General features: G+C 50.7%; 9 protein-coding genes across 9 annotated transcripts; 8 read left to right on the top strand and 1 right to left on the bottom strand.

The window, feature by feature from the left end:
• Positions 1 to 1,129: 1,129 nt before the first annotated feature.
• On the top strand, positions 1,130 to 3,782 carry PG985_011092 (uncharacterized protein; the record flags this gene model as incomplete). The annotated part of the gene is made up of 2 exons (XM_066830859.1): positions 1,130 to 3,366; positions 3,434 to 3,782. The coding sequence occupies 2 exons, from the start codon at positions 1,130 to 1,132 to the stop codon at positions 3,780 to 3,782; spliced, it is 2,586 nt and encodes an 861-aa protein (XP_066681541.1).
• Positions 3,783 to 5,022: 1,240 nt separating this feature from the next.
• On the top strand, positions 5,023 to 6,108 carry PG985_011093 (NADP-dependent leukotriene B4 12-hydroxydehydrogenase; the record flags this gene model as incomplete). The annotated part of the gene is made up of 1 exon (XM_066830860.1): positions 5,023 to 6,108. One exon carries the CDS (start codon positions 5,023 to 5,025, stop codon positions 6,106 to 6,108), a length of 1,086 nt encoding a protein of 361 aa, XP_066681542.1.
• Positions 6,109 to 6,457: 349 nt separating this feature from the next.
• PG985_011094 (uncharacterized protein) lies at positions 6,458 to 8,006 on the top strand (the record flags this gene model as incomplete). Its single annotated transcript, XM_066830861.1, has 2 exons — positions 6,458 to 7,519; positions 7,575 to 8,006. The coding sequence occupies 2 exons, from the start codon at positions 6,458 to 6,460 to the stop codon at positions 8,004 to 8,006; spliced, it is 1,494 nt and encodes a 497-aa protein (XP_066681543.1).
• A 497-nt stretch (positions 8,007 to 8,503) lies between these two features.
• Positions 8,504 to 9,160, top strand: PG985_011095 (uncharacterized protein; the record flags this gene model as incomplete). Its single annotated transcript, XM_066830862.1, has 1 exon — positions 8,504 to 9,160. One exon carries the CDS (start codon positions 8,504 to 8,506, stop codon positions 9,158 to 9,160), a length of 657 nt encoding a protein of 218 aa, XP_066681544.1.
• A 329-nt stretch (positions 9,161 to 9,489) lies between these two features.
• Positions 9,490 to 10,280, bottom strand: PG985_011096 (membrane fusion mating protein FIG1; the record flags this gene model as incomplete). The annotated part of the gene is made up of 2 exons (XM_066830863.1): positions 9,490 to 9,865; positions 9,937 to 10,280. Coding segments are annotated over 2 exons (720 nt in total), but the record flags the coding sequence as incomplete, so codon positions are not given.
• A 532-nt stretch (positions 10,281 to 10,812) lies between these two features.
• On the top strand, positions 10,813 to 13,602 carry PG985_011097 (uncharacterized protein; the record flags this gene model as incomplete). The annotated part of the gene is made up of 8 exons (XM_066830864.1): positions 10,813 to 11,841; positions 11,902 to 11,916; positions 11,976 to 12,117; positions 12,180 to 12,223; positions 12,276 to 12,675; positions 12,823 to 12,908; positions 12,952 to 13,191; positions 13,243 to 13,602. 8 exons carry the CDS (start codon positions 10,813 to 10,815, stop codon positions 13,600 to 13,602), a joined length of 2,316 nt encoding a protein of 771 aa, XP_066681546.1.
• A 1,513-nt stretch (positions 13,603 to 15,115) lies between these two features.
• On the top strand, positions 15,116 to 16,200 carry PG985_011098 (uncharacterized protein; the record flags this gene model as incomplete). The annotated part of the gene is made up of 3 exons (XM_066830865.1): positions 15,116 to 15,516; positions 15,575 to 15,676; positions 15,741 to 16,200. 3 exons carry the CDS (start codon positions 15,116 to 15,118, stop codon positions 16,198 to 16,200), a joined length of 963 nt encoding a protein of 320 aa, XP_066681547.1.
• Positions 16,201 to 16,521: 321 nt separating this feature from the next.
• On the top strand, positions 16,522 to 17,403 carry PG985_011099 (uncharacterized protein; the record flags this gene model as incomplete). The annotated part of the gene is made up of 3 exons (XM_066830866.1): positions 16,522 to 16,537; positions 16,678 to 17,075; positions 17,176 to 17,403. The coding sequence occupies 3 exons, from the start codon at positions 16,522 to 16,524 to the stop codon at positions 17,401 to 17,403; spliced, it is 642 nt and encodes a 213-aa protein (XP_066681548.1).
• A 2,908-nt stretch (positions 17,404 to 20,311) lies between these two features.
• PG985_011100 (uncharacterized protein) lies at positions 20,312 to 20,779 on the top strand (the record flags this gene model as incomplete). Its single annotated transcript, XM_066830867.1, has 1 exon — positions 20,312 to 20,779. One exon carries the CDS (start codon positions 20,312 to 20,314, stop codon positions 20,777 to 20,779), a length of 468 nt encoding a protein of 155 aa, XP_066681549.1.
• Between the last annotated feature and the right edge of the window lie 172 nt (positions 20,780 to 20,951).

Consider the following 20,951-nt stretch of genomic DNA (forward strand, 5'->3'; position numbering starts at 1 on the left):
CCTCCTCCTCTAAGCCCGTCGCTTTTCACTTGTCCATCGCATTCTGTCAAGAGAACCAACTCCTCTGTTTGATTAATTGCCCCCCGTATCCCATATCACCCTTACCCTTGCCTTTGAATTTTAGCAGACCCTGGTGGCATCCGGCTGGGTTCTGACTCTGGCATCTGCAGGGCCCTGGCCGATTATTCTGGAGCCGCGATTTGGGGCATCCTGGCATTTGCGCGTGCGTGCATATCCACGCCCCGAGTTAGCGAGAGTTGTGCCCCTCGCTTTCCCATCAGCCGCCGTCAACTCGGAGAGGTCCTGGTTAGAGTCTGGTCTGATCTGATCCTGCCCACTCTCGGGCTCCGCCTGTGGTTTTAACCTTACCTACATACCACTTCCTTGCCTGATGGACTGACTTTTGGCTACTGCATGACCCGACCACTTACAACATCCCCCCCAAAACACAATACCTCATTCTCATTGCCTTGTCTCACAAGCCTTCTGTCGCCGTTTCTTGCCATCCTCATTTCTTCTTGCTCCTTCGGTTTCTTCGCCCTGCCCACCTCTTCCTTTCCCCCTTCTGTTCTTTCTCGCTGCCCAATTCCTTCGATACGCACAGCATGGCTAGGCCCCGTATTACAGTTTAATCGACTACGAATAAATGAATGCCGCCGCTTCAAAAGACTTTCCTGGCCGAGCTTACAGCTCGCCCGAGTGCATGCATCCCAGACATTAGAGTTACACGGACGCCCGACACACACACGACATACGATTCGGCGGCAAGTCAGGAAATCCTGCCCATTCGAATACAATCTACATACTGCCCATCCGACTTCCTTTTTTCTACCACCTATCGATTTAGTCATATTTTTTGACTTGGCGGCTTGGACGGTTGGGTCGCCCGCGCATCTTCTTGTTACCTCGTCCCTCGGTCTCGTTATCAAGGCGGCAACCACCGTCGGTTCAATACAGGCCTCGTCTGGAATACGAGCCTGGGTGGCACAACCCACGCCGACATCAGCGAAGTGGTCCTGTCTCGAAGGCACGCACGCCTGTCGGGAGCGCGACCTGCTACTCTTAGCAGTATAATCCATTCAATATCGACTACCCGATTCCAACAACAACAACCCGCGCCACCAACACGATGCGTCCACCACGCATCGTCATACTCGCCCTCTTCTTTGCCGCCTGTCTATTCCTCCTCTGCCGCGCCATCACGTCGACTCTGGCCCCGGCTGCCCCGACCATCGTGACCACCCCCGCCGCCCCCGAGAAGAGCCGGTTCAAGTCACTATTCTCCTTATCCGCGCCATTCGCCCTGTTCCTACCGAATGCCGTCATCACCATCGCCGCAGATAATACCACGTCGTTTGCCGCACGACCCGCGGGTTTCGGTCCTCAACTCCCCAACAAAGGCTTGAACGGCCAGCTATGGATAGGAAGCGGCTTCACCGAAGAGACACTGCAGGACGATGTCGGCGAAGGTGAGCTCGGCTGCAGTGACGTACCGGGCTGGAACGACCTCGGCACCAATGTCGTCCTCAAAACGGCATCCATCAAGGAGGGCCAAGACAAGGTCGGCTCGATCAAACCCCCAAGCAGCAAAACGAACAGGCGGAAGAAGCGAGACGATATTTCCAAAGAAGCCGCGGCTGCTCTGAAGCAGGTGACCAAGTCCCAAAAAGTGCCAGTGAACGACGGCACGGATGATTATCTGCATGTTGGCTTGGACCTGTCTCCGAAGCTGCAGACCGATGCGTCGGGTCTTGTCAGCTCAGGCCACGCCGATATCCAATCCATCCAGGAAGGCGCTGAAATCGCTGGTAAGATCGTGCTGCTCAGCCGCGGTGGCTGCGGCTTTCTCGAGAAGGTCAAATGGGCTCAGCGACGAGGGGCTGTTGCGCTCGTAGTCGGCGATAACGTTCGAGGCGGTCCACTGATCCAGATGTACGCACACGGCGACACGTCCAACATCACGATCCCTTCGGTCTTCACGTCCCGGACAACCGCCTACCTTTTGTCCCTGATGATGCAACCCGGAAGCTACATCGAGGACTTCATTGACGAAAACGGCAAGCCGACCCAGAAAGTTCAGCAAACGGAGAAGAAGAAGGCACGCCAACAACACCAAGCAGCAGCCAAGGTCCAGAAGCCTAGGCAGGCAGTCGCCAACAAAGCGAACACGGCAACGACGAAGGATGCCGGGTCCTCGACCACTGATGGATCTGCTGCACCGGCGGCAGATAACCGAAGCTGGTTTTCTCGTGTCTTTAGCTGGCGTTCGTCTGCTTCTACAGGTGGCACGAGTCGGCCTCCAAGCAGCGGGCAGCATGACTGGGTCCTAGTGGAAGATTTCTCGGACGAGAAGGACAAAATCATTAGGGACAGCATGGAAAAAGCGGCCAAAGGCAGTTCGGCGTCTGGCTCGAAGACGACGCCAGAACAGAAACAAGGAGATGGCTTCAGGATTGGTGTCCATGATTGGCGGGATCCAGACTTGGTACCTGATCTGCGAGACCAAGACACAAGCTCCCATGGATCACCGAAGACAGGTGAGAAGGCAAACCAGGTGGATGCAGCATCCAAGCAAGACGTGAAGAAGTCCAAGAAGCATGATGGGCCCCAGGGTGGCAGCATAACTCCCGGCAGTGGAGAGTATGCGACCAAGGACGAACCTTCTACGAAGTCGAAGTCGGGAGAGACGCAAGATAACACAAGCAAAGGGGGCTTTTTCTGGCGCTTATTTGGTGGTCGTACTGGTGCGCATCGGGTCGAGTTGCCACCCTCTCCCACGAACACCCCAATTGTTAAAGTCGCACAACCGACCCAGACGGCAATCCACCCTCCTCCCGGCGACCACGAGGGACTCTGGATTGTCATCACGCCAACAAACGGTGCTAGTCCGCTCCTTGATACACTGTTGGTTTTGGTCATCAGTCCACTGATCACGTTGACTGTGGTATATGCTCTGCTAATTTTACGTGCGCGGATCCGCCGCCGGAGATGGAGAGCACCCAAGTCGGTGGTTGAGAGGCTCCCAGTCCGCACTTATCACACGGTGGCATCTACTCCAAGCCACTCGCCCAGAATTCCCACTACCCCTTCGCCGCCATCTCCCACCACGCCCCTGCTCCAGAGCCAACATGGTCCTTCAAGGTCGCGGCCGCGATCACGGACCACTACGGGCGTTGCTGGAGACCTCCTACAGGCCAACTCAGCGTTGCAGTTACCAGGCTCGTCGCCTTCCCACGAGAAACCGAGCGAGTGGAAGAAGTACATGGGTAGGCAAGTAGAGTGTGTTGTCTGTTTGGAGGAATACGTCGACGGTGTCAGTCAGGTCATGAGTCTGCCTTGTGGCCACGAATTCCACGTCGAGTGCATGTGAGTAACCCCTTGACTTCATAAACCCCGTTTCTCCCCAAATCCGCTTTACTGACCCTGAATTCAGAACACCTTGGTTGACTACACGAAGACGCACATGTCCCATCTGCAAGGGAGACGTTGTGAGGTCTTTGGCGCGTGGGTCGCCCTCGAGCCCCCTATACGAGCCTTATCGCGATGATAGCGACGATGACTTCTCTCTGCAAGCATCTTCATCATCTTCGTCGCATGCGTCTAGCCACCTGCCCATCAGGAGTGACGATGCGGATGTCGAACGCGGCATCTTGTCGCCCGCACCGCGAGGATCTCGCGACTCGGCACGGCCGGATGGCTGGTTGGGAATGCTATCGCACAGTTTCCGGTCCATGTCTTCTAGGCCACGTTCTGCTGGTCCCTCGGAAGACCGGAACAGGTGACGGGGTACTTATTTTGGGTTCTGGCTTGGTTTTTGTTCTCGTCTTTCTTTCGCATAGCACTTGCAGATGGCGTTGGTTGGGTTTTATTTTTAGCAGCGATACGGCGCGGTTTCCCCATTCGTCAGCCACATTGCATTGGATTGGCGTCCATAATATGCCAGGCCGACAACACGTGTTGCCCAGGGGCGACTAGATACCTTCATGGTGTTGGCTTGGCTGTACATACATATCGAATTCCTTGAAATAGAAAGGATGGATGTACGATCGGAAGACTTTTTTTTTTCGGTGGGCCTGGATAATGGGTGATGGGTGATGGGTAATGGGCTATGATGCCCAGTTTGTTCAATACGCGGCTATTGAGTAGACATGGAGGACGGATTTGAACATCCCAGCTTCTGTCATAAGTGATATATATCTACACACACATATGCCTTCATTTCATTCGACGTCGCTGACATGACATCGGTAGTGGCCCGCGATCCGACAGGAGCCTTCTATTCCCGTACTAAAACCTTTCGTAGCAGACTACCCCGCTATCGCGAACGCTACCGAGGCGCCCAAACCAACGTCTTTAGGGCTGTCAAAAACAACGGGACACCTGGAGATGCCGACGTTTGAGGGATCAAGCGTTAAGCCCCCCACCAGACAAGTCCGAAGCAGTTTGGGCCTTTTCTTGACTATTTGGTAACACCGCCGTGCCCGCCAGCCCAATCCTCCACTTCTACGCCCACTTTGGGCGGCCTGATTGGCGGTATAGGCTACTAGTGACTTACAGGGCCTCGCTGTTTCCACCTCGTGCGATCCGGCCAAGATGCTAATCGTCGGACTAAATCTGCACGTAGATGAGGGTTGTGGGACCAGCTGAAGGGAGGAATCCAGGGTATACTGTTAGCCCCTCCTCATAAAAGAGGGCGCTGTCACCGCTGCGACGAGAGGGCGCGATGTCACTCACTCTCTCGCCTTTCTGCTGTACCGTCGTATGATCGATATTGGAGACTGCTTACTAAACTGAGAAAAAGGAAGGTGAAGTGTTTGCTTCTTCCACAGGCAGTACCAATTAGAAGCTATCAGACACCTTGGCCTGCTTGAGTCCAATACAACCCCGACAACACATTCGTCGGTAAGTTCTGACCCTCTCTCTCTTTCTTGCTCTACCTGTTGCGAATAACCCACTGATCAAGACAAGGCAGCACCAAACAGGACGCATAGACCCAAGAAGCAAAAAGGAAGAAAGGAAAACATGTCACGACCAACCGAAACAAGACGTTGGGTCCTGGCCAAGAAGCCGGCCGGCCTCCCCGTCCTCTCGGGTCCGGAAGCCACCTTCCGGCTTGAGACGGTGCCGCTGCCCCCGCTCGGCGAGGGCCAGCTCCTCTGCAAGTCGCGCTACTTCTCCAACGACGCGGGGCAGCGCGGCTTCATCGAGTCGCCCGTGCCGGCGGACCGCTACTACATCAACACGGTGCCCCTCGGCGAGCCCATGTTCACAGGCGTCATCGCCGAGGTCGTCGAGTCGGCCTCGGACGCGCACAAGGCCGGCCAGCTCGTCATGAGCCTGCACATGGGCGTCTGGAGCGAGTACTTCGTCCTCGACGCCGCGCACGCCCAGCCCGTCGTCGAGAACGACAAGATCGCCATGACGCACTACCTCGGCGCCTTTGGCGGCCCCGGGCTGGCCGCCTACACGGGCCTGCACTACGCTGCCCGCATCAAGCCCGACGACATCGTCGTCATCTCGGCCGCGGCGGGCGCCACGGGCTCGGTCGCGGCGCAGATCGCGGCCAACCTGGTCGGGTGCCGGCGGGTCGTGGGCATCGCGGGCGGCGAGGCCAAGTGCGCCTGGGTGCGCTCCTTGCTTTCCAAGGGCAACGACAACGCGGCCCAGCACGCATGCGTCGACTACAAGAGCGCCACGTTCGCCGAGGACCTGAAGCAGGCCACCGAGGGCGGGAACGCGACGGTGTATTTTGATAATGTGGGCGGGCAGGTGCTGGACACGGTGCTCGGCTGCATGGCGCTGGCGGGCCGGGTCGCCGTCTGCGGCGCCGTCAGCTCGTACAACTCGGAGGAGCCGATGCGGCTGCGCAACTGGTTCGAGATTATCAACAAGCGGCTCACCTTCCAGGGGTTCATCCTGCTGGATTTCGCCGAGAAGCTGCCGGGCGCGGTCGGGGAGCTCATGGAGGCGGCGACGTCGGGGAAGCTGCTGCTGGACGGGGCGAGCGAGACGGTGGTCGAGGTCGGGATCGAGGAGGTGCCCGAGGTTTGGTTGCGGTTGTATAGTGGGTTGAACCAGGGGAAGCTGGTGACGAAGTTAGTGGTGTAGAGGACGGACGTACGGTCGCCCAGGGGGCTTTGCGACATACATACATACCCAAGATGTACTCCTTTCACATCAGTTTGCATATTTTACTAGTTGTGAGTATCAGGTGCTCCTATTGGCTCGGGGGTTGGTCGTTGGGGGCGGATCCACGAGAGTGGTGGCGTCTCATGCGAACTCAGCCGCATGCAGGTGTAAAAGCAATAACTGTCAGCTCTGCGCCGGCGCCGGCGCCACTGGCAACTGGAACCGGCCAGACCGCTGAACGTCCCCTTAAGTATCAAAATTTTAGATTCATCCAACCTCGATCAACTTCCGTAACTATGAAGAAGTGACATTTAGACTGGGCTACACCATGGAGACTCGCGACGAAAAGCTGGCTACATGGGCCATTCCCCCAGTCGGCCGTCAGCATGACCTCAGGTTCCTTGAATGTTCTATCCGTTTGGAACCTGATAGCCCGAATACCTGTCCAAAGCTACATGAATCGAAACTTCAGTTCCACGAGGTGGGAGACCATCTTCTTCAGGAGGCCGGCATAACCGAAGACGACGACCAATCGAGCCGATGGCACTTCAAGGTCCTGTCACTTCCCCGTATCTTCCCCGGCAACCTTGTGCTCTCTGTTCCCCGAACGCTCTTCCGGCAGATCCAAGACGCCTGGCACCTCCATCCGCGCACCATCGAAGCCTTTCTCTCCAACAACGGCATCTTCGCCACAGCCCACTGTCGCGCGAGCGGGCGATCGTCAGCCGTCTGGAAGGCCGCCAACTCGCCCTCGGGCTTCGACTGCGTGTCCGTGACCCGCAACCCGGCCTCTCGCACCACATACGTCCTGTACCACCACCTCGCCGACGAGGCCGGCGTCTTCCGCGCCCTCCTCGGGGCGCCGCCGTGGCACAGCGGCTGCCGTCTCTTGGACCATTACTTCTTCGTCGCGGCCCTGTACCACGTACATCACCAGCAGGTCGAGGCCCACCGCGGCGCCATCGACCATGCCATCCTGGCCACGGAGCAACAGACGCACTTCGGGACGCCTGGCATACTGATGGACAGCCTGCGCGGATTGCCTCGCCTCGACGACCAGCTCCCGGCCGCCCCCGAAGACACTAAGGAGACGATTCAGCGGTTGAGTTACTGCCAGACCGACCTTGCTGTCATTGGGCACGTGGCGCGGGCCGACTTGGACTGCGGGGAGCAGCTGATTCGGGCCATTGATGAGGATATGAGGGAATTGTCTCTGCCCCGGAGTAAGGATGATGGGCCCTCTGATCATGGTTCTCGGCTACTCGTAGATAAGTTGGGAGCCGCTATGGCCATGACCCGCGACGACGTCGAGTTTACGCGGAGGCGGACGGCCACGCTCTTGTCGCAGGTGCAGCAGATGAAGGACCGGAGCCAGAGTCAGACCAGTTTTGTGAGTCCTACTCCCACTATCCGCGGGGTCCTCTATGCTAACTAACCACACGTAGATGCTCAGCGCCATTGCCCAACGCGAAGCCGAGTACACGGCCGCCATCGCCATCGACACCAAACGCGACAGCGTCGCCATGAGGACTATTGCCGTTCTCGGCATCGTTTTCCTGCCGGGCACCTTCATAGCTACGCTCTTCAGCGTGGACATGTTCGAATGGGGCAGTGCCGCTGGCGGGGCGGATGCTTCGGACGGCGGCGCCACGGGTCTCCGGGCTTCGCCGAGCATGTGGGTGTATTGGGCCATAACGGTGCCATTGACGACTCTTACATTCCTGGCTTGGTTCCTCTGGTCCAAGAGAGAGAATCAAAAGAGCGACCAGCGGCTGATGATTGGTCACGCGAAGCCGTTGGGGCCGTCTCTCGGGGCCTCTGTTACGGCCGCGGCGTTAAGATATGTTGGTCTTGGCGGCGGGGAGAAGTCGGCATGAAGGCAAGCTCTGAGGTGGAGCTCTGGATAATTGAGATCTTGGTTAAGCTCAACCATAACAGATATAGCATTATCTTATGGCCTGTTGGTATTGGTCAGCGAGTTAGTCCTAATGGTTTGGAGTAACAAGCCCCAGGGCGGTTGAGCAGGCTGCTGGTAGCATCGTGGCAGGTATAAACTTGTTAAACAAACATTATTCATTGGCAACGATGATGTACTTAGTGAATAACCATTTAGTTTAACATTCTGAGTTTATATGCCTAAACCCAATCGACTATATCTTGCGCAACCGGACTGATGAGATTGGTGGTCCCGGCCCCGCCCCTGAAACTTCGATTGCCTTTTGGGTTGAGATAGAATTTGGGTCGATCCGCTCACTTGCTACTGATTTGCTTTTTACTTATTTTCGGAGGAATGGGGTCAAAACCCTTTTCATCAACTATCTATCGCTTCCAGCCTTTTTCCTTGTCGCCGGATCACCAACTCCAAAACGCAGAAATGCCCTACGCCGCCTACATCAGCACAGTTGATGGCCCTTTCGACCCCTTCCGCGACAATTGGGGGTCGCTGCCATATCTTGGTTCCCGTCTTATCCCCGAGCCATCCACCTCCGGCAAGCCTACGTCTTGCTTCCCACGGTTCAGATCCCTGCCCCCAGAGCTGCGCAGGGCCATCTGGCGTTGGTTCCTGACAAGAGATCAATGGCGGAGGGCACTTTATGAACGGAGCGTTGCGCCCAAAGACCCCGCTATGCAACTTCAGAAGTGGTTCCTGCCCAACGCGTCCCTCATCTCGCCCCTCCTGTTCGTCAATCGCGAGAGCCGCGACGAGACGCTGCGACGCTACCCCCACGCTATCCGCGTCTACCGCGGCGACGTCCCCGGCAATAAGCGCAAGAAGAGGCCGGCGGGGCGCATGCACATGAACTGGTACGATGACGCGTTTCTTGTCCAACCAGGGTGGTGGAGGCCGGGGAACCCGTTTACCCTCACCTTGCACCACTGGGCTCGACATGTGGAATTCTATTACTGGTTCGGTAAAGACGATATCTACTACTATTGCTTTCCTGGACATTGGGAGGCCCGCCGGAAGCGAAAGCCGGCCCAGGAGCGGACGGAGGATATTGTTCTCTGGATTCGCAATCTATTCGTGTGATACACTTCTACCGAGTAAAGCTTTTAAACAATATAGATATATTATGAGTAAACACGGAGAGATACTTGTACTTCTCTTGAATTCTCTCTAGCCGAGTCCGGGTCAAAACTCGGGAACAATCGAGCTTTGTACGATCCAGTTTAAGTATAACCCCTCTTCTTCCAGAACTATCAAATCTCGGTATTGCTGGACCCGGATTTCATGATCATAAAGTGCTCCTTCCATAATTCTAGAATACAGAACATGATTCGTAGCTACCTTGTAAGGTTTTAAGGAGATGTGACGTTACGAGGCCAATATCAAAATCCCAGCCAAGGAGCATTGAGTTATCATTCAGCCAACTGGACAAGAAACCGAATGGAAACAACCATGAGAGCAATGCCCAATGTTGTAATGATTGTAAACAAGACACCTAACCATCCAAACGTTATTGCCAAGGTCCCAACGGTAACCTCAACGAGCTCACGACTCATAGTTTCAATGGTGACTGCGCTACTTGCACTGCCGATATGCTGCCAGAATACAGAAGCAGACCCTAAACAGCTGGCTGCAAAAAGCAACATGAGAACAGTGTATGTAGCTGCTCGGGATGGGAACGGTTTGACTTCTTGTGTCGATTCATCAGAGCCCCCCTCCTGCTTATGCCAACCTGGAAAGGTACCCAGGAGTAATGTGGCGACGAGAAGGAGAGCAACAGCAATAATACTGTGTCGGGTTAGATCGGGTACTCCAGTGAGAGGCGCAAGGCCATGAATTTTCTTGACAACATTGCTTACATCAAAGGAAAGAAGACCACTTCACGTCGCACCTTGTCGCCTAGCTGCACCAGATTTAAGGGATCGCTGCTTCCTGATGAATGCAACTTCATCGCCAGGCCATCCACCCTACCGCCGCAGAGCCATAGCCCGGAGCCAGAAGCGACACAGAGCGAGATATACCCTACCCGAACGGCTTTTATCGTGTCATTGGAACCTTGAATCTGGCCTGACAAGAATTGAGCTATGCGGGGGTTGAACAGAAGTGGATCAGATATCTCGCCAGGAGGGTTGCTGCCGTAGGAGAAAGAAATGAGGTATACATTCGCGAGAACGTTTGAAGAAGTGCATCCAGCCAGTACGAATGCTAATCTCGAGTTAGGTTTGGATGTCCGCAATCAGTTGTGCGGGCAGGCAGGGCGGGCGGCGCGGGTGCAAACTTACACCATAGAACTATTGCGATGATATTGCAAGCCATCATGATATGACGGAACCCAAGTCGAAATTTGTGACGAGCGGAGCCGTGCCTTTGGATACCTTCAGGCATGTCGTAGAGAGAGAGAGAGACGGGTGTGTTGTTTCCGGAATTGCAGCTGGTAAGTCTTGGATTTGCAGCAGTAGTTTCGATCTTCATGCAACCCCAACAAACAGAGCACTGACTACCTACCTGAAATACATAGGTATTAGGCGAGCGGGGTTTTCAAATGAGGCTGGCTTGGTCGCCAACCAGGAGTGATGGTACGATGTCACACTGCAGTTCGGACTTATTAATCACCCGAAGGCGTACACAGTCTTTGTAGTACTTCACAAATCCTTAACTCTTGTGATCCATTTTCAACACATCTACTTTAGGATACACCGAGGTACTTTTGATGTCATTTTCGAAACAATATCATGATGAAACACTTGCATCGAACCACCGACATTACTTCGCTTGAAGCTAACCCTGGTGAGTCGCGTTCCACGAACCGCGGACACCAGAATACCCCGCATGTTTCAGGACCTCAACCCGCACCGCCACAGTCATCAGTGCTGCTCGACGATGATACGGAATACCCGACATATGGGTCCCCTAGATTTATGTTTGCCCATCTTGGAAATCTGTCGACCTCCCAGAATGATGCTAGTCAAGGCAGTCATCAAGGCATTGATTCCTTTCATGAATGTGCAGAACTCCATAGATGCATCAGGAACCATGACGTGCAGGCACTGCTCGAACTTCTTAATGTCGGTACAGATGCGGAAATCAATGATGAGAATGGCGAGAAGCCACTCTATCTGGCGACCAGACTAGGGTTGCTGGATGTCGTCCAGCTTCTCTTGGAGCGGGGAGTTGATGCTGAGTCCAGGAATACAAATGTACCTGACCTTCCAAGTGCACTGCACAGGGCAGTCAGTACGAATAACATTCAGATCGCCGAGAAGTTGCTTCAACACGGGGCAAGTGTCAACACGAAGAATCAGTACGGCGGAACACCACTAGCAACAGCTATCACACGACAAGGGGTTGAGATGGTAGACTTGCTCCTGCAGTACGGCGCAGATACGGGAGCAACTGACAACAACGGGGTAACTATATCATCACTTGCCGAGGGTCTACCAGAGATCGAGTTCTTGCTTCAAGCACCCCCGCTGTTACAGGGCCCTCATACATCAGCAGTCCAAGCTACAGAGCCTAGAAGGAACCAAAACCAACCTCGAGGGTCGCCCCCTTATCATGACAGGGACCGGATGATATCTCTTCACCACTTCATGGCAGTCATTGTTGACTTCTTCGTCGTCGAGAATAGCGAGCGACGGATGATGAAGTCTCTTTCCATGTTTGAGCTCCTCTATGGAGATGGAACTCTCCGCGAGACCATGCAGTGGGGGGCGCTTTCGGGACGCAAACCTGACTTTAGATGGTACCATCTACCAGAAAATAATGTGAGTGGCCCTCTGCAACCCCAAAGATCCAGATGGAATTTGAACTGAATAAAAGTACAGATGGACTGGGTCAGGGTAAAACAAAAATATCTAACACCGTGCGTACGAGAATCTGACTGATGTTCATCGAACAGAATTTGATCCAAAAGCACTCAGCCATAGCGAGCTCCGATTCCTCCGGTGTGCCAAATCTGTCTGACCATTTCAGACGGGAGGCATGCTTGAATGGTGATCGAGACAAGCCTATGAGACACAGGTGTCAATTCTTCAACGTTGGTAGCTATCCATCCACCACACAGGTCTATGGAATACCCTAACTTGTCGCAATTTGAAGATAGGGCCAAGTGGCGAGGAAACGAAGCACGAAAATCTTGTGGCTTTTGTAAGTCGTTGGAAAACTGCAAGTGCCAGCTCAGAAGCTTACCGTTGTAAAGATGCCATATCTTCATCACGAGAACCAACCTAACCAACATGCCTTGAACGAAGAAATAAGAGAGCTGCTTTACCAGAGCCCTCAGGATCATGTAAGGCCGGAGGAGGCTGGAAGTGCAGTCCAGTACGAATACCAGCAGATGGCAGCGGACCCCGCGAACTGGCCGATTGATGGACCTGGGCTCATATACAAACATCTAATCAAGGGGTACCTTAATGTGAGCCCCGATGATGAGGATATGCACTTGCAGTTACGAAGAACTCTGGACCAGTACCTCTATCCTGAAATCGACACAACAGGGAGAGACCAGGATCAAGTGGTGTATCGCTATATGAAGGACCGCTACCAGGAACCGCGCCTATTCATGGTAGACCAGTTGTGGTTCTGGATTATAAATAGCGGTAAGTGCATTAATCAATCCTACACGTATAATCCTACTGAAGAAGCACCATGCCAACTTCGCAGATACATTGATTACTTGCGCGTCCAATGGACTTGAGCCTCGAGAAAACACCACTCCAGATGTTCACTCTGCAATACCTGAACAGTCTCCGAATCTGGCACAGGCATATCTGAATTTCATGAATATCTCATATCGGCCGAAACAGAGACCAACGAGAAGGAGGACTCGGAGGTGGGCAGAAGAGCAGCTGCACAACTGGCAAAATATGGACCAGATCTCAGATACTTTCTCCAGGCATCAGACTACTGGGATTAGCATGGACCAAAGCGATCACGTCATGAATGTACATCGCAATATCATCAACCACTTACAATTGCAGATGAGAGCGCCTGTTAAGTCGGCCTATGAGCTCGCCGTCCTTATCAGCAACTACTGCGCCGCGGTCTTTGATCCTAGCCAAACCCCCGAACGGTTTCAGTTTTTCGATTTCTTCGAGCGATCAATCACAAGAGTTGTGAGTAGTTTCAAAAAAATTGCATTACACCCACTGATTCTTTACATATAGAGTGGCGAGGCCTCCGAGTTGCTTCAGCAGTTTCGGAACGGTACCGGACGCTTGGGGGAAACGCGCATGCGCGAACAGCTGAATATACGACGAGAATTCGACCTGCTTACCGAGACAGAAGACATCCAAGAAGAACTCGGGATTTTGATGAAAGTCCTGGAGGATGAGAAGGAAGTAAAGGACAAACTCTGGGAGGTATGCGATAAGCTCGGCCACAACACTCACCAATACGTTCATGATGGTGGCCGTATGTTCAAAGAGAAGGATCAAATCGGACACCATCTTCGAAGGATTGAACTCATGGAGAAGATGGTGAGCCGAATAAACAAGATGGTGAACATTCCCCCAGCTGAACTCTAGGTCTCAATGATGAAATGCTGACATAGGCCCGGTAGCTATCCGATCTACTCGATCAGAAACAAAAACGCGCCAGCTACGAAGGGGCGTTGGCATCGGTCTCGTATGCGAGGCAGCGGGCAGAAATAGCTGCGGAGTCGGCACGGCAAGGACGTACTTTGACGCTCTTCACCGTCGTGACTATAGTATTCGTAAGCAAACCTGGCTTCAAAGGAAATCTTCAGTCCAACTAACAGCCGCCCGAACACTAGCTGCCATTATCATTCATGGCGGCCTTCTTCGCTATAAATATCGACGTGTTTCCAACAAATAGTAATGGGAAGCTCGAGCTGAGTTACGTCTTGAAATACATGCGTAAGTTTCATCATGAAAGCTTTGTTGCAATTTTGAAAAGGAGCGCTGAGAGCTAATTATCGGTGGATGCTCATAGTCGGGATATCCGGTGGTCTCTCTGTCCCATTCATCTTCATCGCGTTTAATCACAACAGGGTGGCCAGTTGGATGGCCTACATCCCCAAATATAAGGGACTCTCCCAGTCCTTGCTGGTGTTGGGCTTTACCGCGGTGATTTTGGTGGTGATCTGGACAGCTTCGCTCGGGATAGGCATCAAGCTCGGGGCTACCGTGCCGACTATACTCTTCGGAATTTGCCTTCTTTTGGGAGTCTGGTTCCACCGGAAGTTTCACAAGGGCGAGCTAGATTCCTTCGCTAGGAAGTTTGTGATTCGACTGTAAACCTCACCCGGACCAACGCAATACAGCTAAAATGGGCCACATCAACTAATCGGACACACTCTCATGGGTGAAGGTGCTGGAAAGGCCATTTTCCTTAGAACCAATCCCTCTCCAACTTGTTCGAATTGCAGTTGGTTTCCAGAATTCACTAGCATCAAGCTTTAGATGTGCCGCCGTCGACATATGATAATGCAAATCGCGTCTTTTATTGATCAAGAGAATAACCCGTATGAACATTGTCAACGCCTTTTGAGAATCACAGGAGTGGTTCCTCTAAGTCACATGCTGTGGTGTTGAGATGAGCAACAGCCATAGGCCTAGGTAGATATCTTTGAGGGAGACCAGGGCCAGGTTGTTCCTGGATCTAGACCACCAAGAGCCGCCGTTGGTCCTAGATCCCGACAGCTGAGGTTCTAGGAGTAGCCGGATGCGGTACTAATCGGAGGAGCTGATGTGACGGTCGCGAGGTGGCGTGGCAGTTCGAAGCTGAGGTGCCTGACTATATCTATGGGGCTAGTATAGAGCTGATCTAGAACACGCATTTTCTAGCGAATTGATTGGTTGGCCAGCACTAGACAGGTTTTAGGGCGCCCGACCAGTGAGTTTAACGCTCAATAGCGCAGGGGCAACCTGCACTAAGGGGCGCGCTACGGTAAATTGCGCTAAGAAGTTGGAATAGAGACCATCTTATTAAAACCTTCACGGGCTATGAAAGTTGAGGAAATCCCACGAACTCTTTCCAGCTCAAGCAGGTCACGGATAGGAACCAACCGCCAACGCCATGAAGTTCTCTTGGTCCCAGGCATTGCCTGTTGCAATCCTCGCCCTGGAGGTTTCGGCAGGGAAGAAGTGCCAACACAATCCCTCAGCTCTGTCGTCGGCGAGCTTGTCCAGCTTCGTGGGTGTTACGACTACGAGTAGTGAAGATATCGCTTCTTCTTCTTCATCTACTTCCTCATCGTTGACCACTTCGTCCGCGTCATCGTCGACTGAGTCATCGTCGACTGAGTCATCGTCGACTGAGTCATCGTCGACTGAATCATCGTCGAGCTCTGCCTCCACGACCTCCAGCGAATTGTCGACGTCTTCATCATTCACGGCATCCTCATCATCTTCTTCGGCGACATTGACTCAGTCATCTGCCAGTGTCACGACACTGAGCTCCTCAATCATCCTAGACAAGTGAGAAAGCCCAGTTTCCACCCATAGAAGCGCAGGTGCTAACCTCATATGTCGCTAGATGTTCGGCTGGGTTGTTGGGCACGACAGGCTTGCCAGACCGCGCAAGCCGTCTGGCTGACTGCTCGGCTCTGAACATGGTGACTGTAACGCCGCCAACACAGTAAGTTCCATCCAATTGCCTACCGAATTCAAGAACAGGGCCATAACTAATTAAACACCCCCAGGACAACAACGGAGATGACTTACACCACATCGTGGAGCACCACCGTAACCGTCACCGAAAGCGGTTCCAGCCCGGCCCCCGTCATCAAGCGGATGACGGCCGCCGCCGCCGGCGTTACCGCCACCGGCCTGGACGGGACCGTGACCGTCCGGCCGACGGGGACCCCGCTCTACGCCGGCGCGTACTGCGACTCGTACGAAGGATACTACAGCGCGTGCAGCGACGGCGGCGTCTTGGCCCAGACCACGACGGCGCCCGCCCAGACGGCGACCGCGACGTCGACCGTCGTCATCCCCTGCATGGGCAGCTACATTTTCACCCAGTACCTCGGCATCCCCTTCCCGACCATGTTCATCCCGGGTGAGATTCCCCAGCCCACCACGATCATCGTGGGGGGCGACGCCATCACGACCAGTATTGTGGGTTCGGGGAGCGATGCTATCACGGTCACTGTTGGGTGAGGCAATGCGGCGGCCGCCGAGCCAAAGGGATAATGGATGCTGTCGTGAGCGCTGGCTGGCCTCTGGCTTGCACTTGAAGGTGTGCACCGACTGTCCCCGCCTAAAAGGTCATCAAAGGTCACAGTGGGCAACTGAGAGAGTTATCTTGCCACATAATAAGGAGGATTTGGAAACTGAGTCAGAAAGTACTGAATATATACCATACATAATACAAAGAATCCTCCAGACGCCATCACTCCTGCCTGCTGCCCTTGTTATCCATTAAATCCGTTATGTTTTTCAGTTTTGCGCTCAATTGGCTTATCAAGATTATAGCGAACCATGGATATCACAGATTGTAAGTTTCCAATCTGGCCAGATGGGAACCCAGTTTGCGATTCTCTGGCTTTTGAAAAAAGCTCAGCACTTTTTCATCATTGATTTATTGTCACTCCTCCACCTTATTCATTCCGATCCGCGATCTTCTCCCTCGGTCAGACATGGCAAACCTCGGCGCTCTTAATGTCCTCCCCGTGGAGCTCCTGCACCTGGTCCTGTGCGAGTCGAACCTGCAGGCCGTGTCCCGTTTCTCGCAGGTCAACAAGCGTGCCAGGGCCGTGGTCGGCACGCTGCAAGGCATCGATGCTGTCCGGGATGTTCTCGTACCACACCTCTGGGAGTATGGGAACATTTACTCTCCCGTTCACATCCCCACAAGCGGCGTCTGGTCCTACGGCATGATCTACCCTACCCTGCGCCGGAGGGGCTGCCACGACCGAGCCTGCGCCGACCCCATAAACCGCACACTGTGTCGTCGTTGCGTCAACGACAGCAAGGAGGGTTTGTCCATGGCCTGTCTCGAGCCCGTACTGAAGGATGCATCTACGGTAATGCGGGTAAGTCAAACATCCCGCCGACCCTCCAGTCTGGCGAATAACGGGTACCATCTATTGAGGCCAGTCATTTGCTAACACGACACGTATTGTTTTATGGCAGGCAATTTATCAATACGGCGTCGTGCACACCATCCCAACAAGAGAACCAACCCTGCAGGACCTGTCTGGCGGTATCAAGTCGCTGCCTATGGGCTTCTACGAGTGGCTCGTCTTCCTTGGTCCGTGGGGCCATTTGAACGGCCTGCAGTGTTGTCAAACAACCAACCAACCAACCAGCGTACCGCTGGTTGGTTGGCACCACCCTTATAACCGATTCGGCGATAGTTAATTAATAAAACGGTTAATTAAAAAAGTGTTAATTAATTAAAAATTGATTAATTTATATCTTATAATATTTTTTAATATTATAATTTATATAGAGGCGTTATTTTTAATAATAATATTAACGAGGCTTTTTTTTTAAAAGAAATATTAATAAAGCTTTATTTTTAAAAGTTATATTAATGAAATTAATAAAATTAAATTTAATTATAATATATAACAATAAATAATAATATATAATAAAAAATAATAATATAATATATAATAATATTAAATTAAAGAATAATATAATAAACGATTATTAAGGTTTAAAAGAAACTTTATAAATATATTAAGTTTATATTAAGTAAAACGAGAAAGTATTTAAATATATAAAAAACCCGATTTTTTAATATAATAATAATATTTTAATTTAATTATAAAATTTAATATAAAAATATAATAAATTTATTAAAGTAATATATTTTATTAATAAATTAAATTAATATTTAAATTAATTATTAAAATAAAAAATATTTATATAAAATATATAGGAAAAGTTTATAATTTATATATTTTATTTTTCCTTTATTAATTTTTAAATTACGTTAAATATTTATAATTTAATATATTTAATTTCCTTTAAATTATATTAAATATTTACGATTTAATATATTTATACTTTAATTAAATTATATTAAATATTTACGATTTAATATATCTATATTTTATTTTTATATAACTTTTAATAATTATTTTATTTAATTTATTTATTTTATATTAATTATTTATTATTAATTATTTAATAATATTATTATTATTTTATTTTAAACGTATTAATTAATAATAATTATTATTAATAAATCTATTATTATAAACGAAACGTTAATATTAATTAATAAATTTAACTATTATCGAATTTAAATATATTTTAAAATATTATAAGCCCGTACCGTAAATAAAGTCTTTAATCGCGTAATTAAGCTAGGTTATAACAAATAACTTAAAGGATAATTAAATAAAATAATTAAATAAAATAATTTAAAAAATAACTTAAAGGATAAAGCTTAAAACCCTAAGGTTAAATTTAAAAAGATTAAATGGATTTATATTAAAAAGTTATTAATAAAATTATTAATAAAACTTTCGAAATAATAATATTTCATCGAACCAGCTTTTAATTTTATAAAACCAACCTTTAATATTATAAAAATATTATAAAATTAAAGATATTTTAACTTTAATTTAACTATATTAACTATATTAATTAATTAATAATTAAATAAACTTAATAATTAATTAATAGCTTTTTTTAATAAATCGTAATTAGTTTATTAATATAGGAGTGTTAATTGATTAATTGAATATAAGGTTAAAATGGTTGGTTGTTTGACACTACTGACGGCCTGCTTCACGAGAGACTATCGCGCATGAGAGCTGCTGCCGAGCTGTTTCCGGGCGCCTATCCAGATTTCCCAACTTCCCATGTAGACTACGATTTGGATCTGAGTGCTTTGGATCGGCTTTCTATGCTGAGGCGTATGGGAAGACGGTTGGCGAAAAAGCTAGAAGGGGAGTGGGTGCAGTCATAGGCCTTATTGCCTTCAGATCTAAGCTCGAGGCCCAAGTCGTATCGCCTCATAAGGATGCACCCTCCACTTAACTCAAACATAACTACGTGATAGTTGTATATCCATTAATACTTGAGCTCTGCGATGTGGGTTGCATTTCGTGTGTGCGACCGTTCTCCGTTCGGGTGAATGCAATATTACAGCAACCTTCCGATTGGACTGGGAATGGCTACTCGCGCGCCTTGGGGGCTCCTTTCGCGGCTATTTACTAAAGATTATGCCATTGGGGAAGATGGCAGATCGATCGGACTTCACAAGGAATCCGTTGCGCGGTACCAAGCCAGAGCCGCGCGGGTAATCCTGGGTCGGCCACCTCACAACCAAAGATGATTACCTACCAACAAGCGTTGAGATTGTCGAATCTATCGTCCGTGATGTTGGGCACGTTATCCCGAGCTATTGGTCTCTTCCAGTGACAGATATCAGTTCGATCAGGTCAGGAACCAGGGGCATCCTGAAGATACACCACGCGCAGCCAAGGCCGCGACTGCACGAGACCCCGGCAACCATCTCCCTTTTTTGGTCTTTTTTCTCGATTCATACCAAGGCTCCCCGGCAGCAACAAGCTCAAGAATTTCGTTCTCAGTCTCATAAGCTCCACGATGTTTCAGTAAGTAACAACCCCCTTATTGAGGCATTGGGGCAATGTGTGTCACATTCTGGGCTTCAACCCACCTTACCACATAATGCGGAAGGTGGTGAGACGACCAAGGTGTACTCATAGGTTCTGCCAGGGGGCAGCTACTGGCTTTCAAGAGCCCGGCAATGGCTGAGGTGGCGTTTAGCGCTATCAATAGACATATGGCTGAGCAGCAGATGACATCACATTGTAGTACCCGAGATGCAGTGCCAGCCTTGAGTCAGCGAATGGGGGAGCTATTCCTTGAGACATGGGGCCGCAGCACGCCCATATACGGCATGATGCACCTACACACGCATTCAGTGGCTCAAATACGAACTCGGGGAGCTTTTGTAACACAGACAAATGTTATGTGGGAGCCAGTGCATCTCACTATTGGCTGAGCTGCAACCGCATTGACCCCCCAACCCCTGGGATCTTTCGGGTCCGTAGTGCATGCATTAATAGTGGTTGGGGCACAAAATTACCGGCTCGGTAAAGCCATGTCTCTGCTCAGCCATCTGAGGGGACCACAGCTTTTCACTTTCAGATTGAAAATCTGAGGCTCCTGGCAACCCATCTTACTCCCCATTCTATTAGGCTCAGGAACTGAACGTCCTATGATACGAGTTACAACTCCATGCAACACAACTAGGGCACGTTTGATGGCCTGCAACTACAGCAACATGGATTACTCTACCTACGAACCATCCTCATCGTCCTCCACTTTACCGGGAGCATTATTTGACAATCTGCTTACTGGCGAAGTTGTATCCGGCTTTCCTCTGGAGACCTCTGGGGACACAGACTCACATAGCGATGAAGCCACGGAGCTAGTCGACCCTGTAGAGTCCCCACTCAGAAGAGCATCCTCATCCGCATCACGAAAAGCCAGCAGAGATGTGACCGACCAGCCTCCTGAAGCCGTATCTGGAGGAGCAAGTAGCATTGCATTGTCCCAATGGACATCTGAGATCTTATCGCTTTTTGTCGCAATATGCTGCATTGTCGCATTGTTCACGACTTTGGCCATATTCAGCGGACAAAAACAGCCTCGTCTTCCTTACGACAATGTGCTCAATCTTAGTACTTTGGTCGCTCTGCTTGCAACGGTTTTCAGGTCTATGATTGAAAACGTGCTTGGGTCAGGTTAGAATCCCTAACGCTCCTTAATTTCTCTATCTCTGGTGCAGGAGAAGCAAATATACATTACCTTTGTTGTAAGATCCTACTCCTCACGAGACATTAGTCATCGGCCAGCTGAAGTGGCGCTGGTTTCAATTGAGACCACATTCACTGAATCGAATCGAGATGTTCGCCGAGGCG

Source organism: Apiospora marii (assembly GCF_038362585.1).
Source record: "Apiospora marii strain CBS 49790 chromosome Unknown utg000007l_segment0_segment0, whole genome shotgun sequence".
Taxonomy (NCBI): Eukaryota; Fungi; Ascomycota; class Sordariomycetes; order Amphisphaeriales; family Apiosporaceae; genus Apiospora; species Apiospora marii.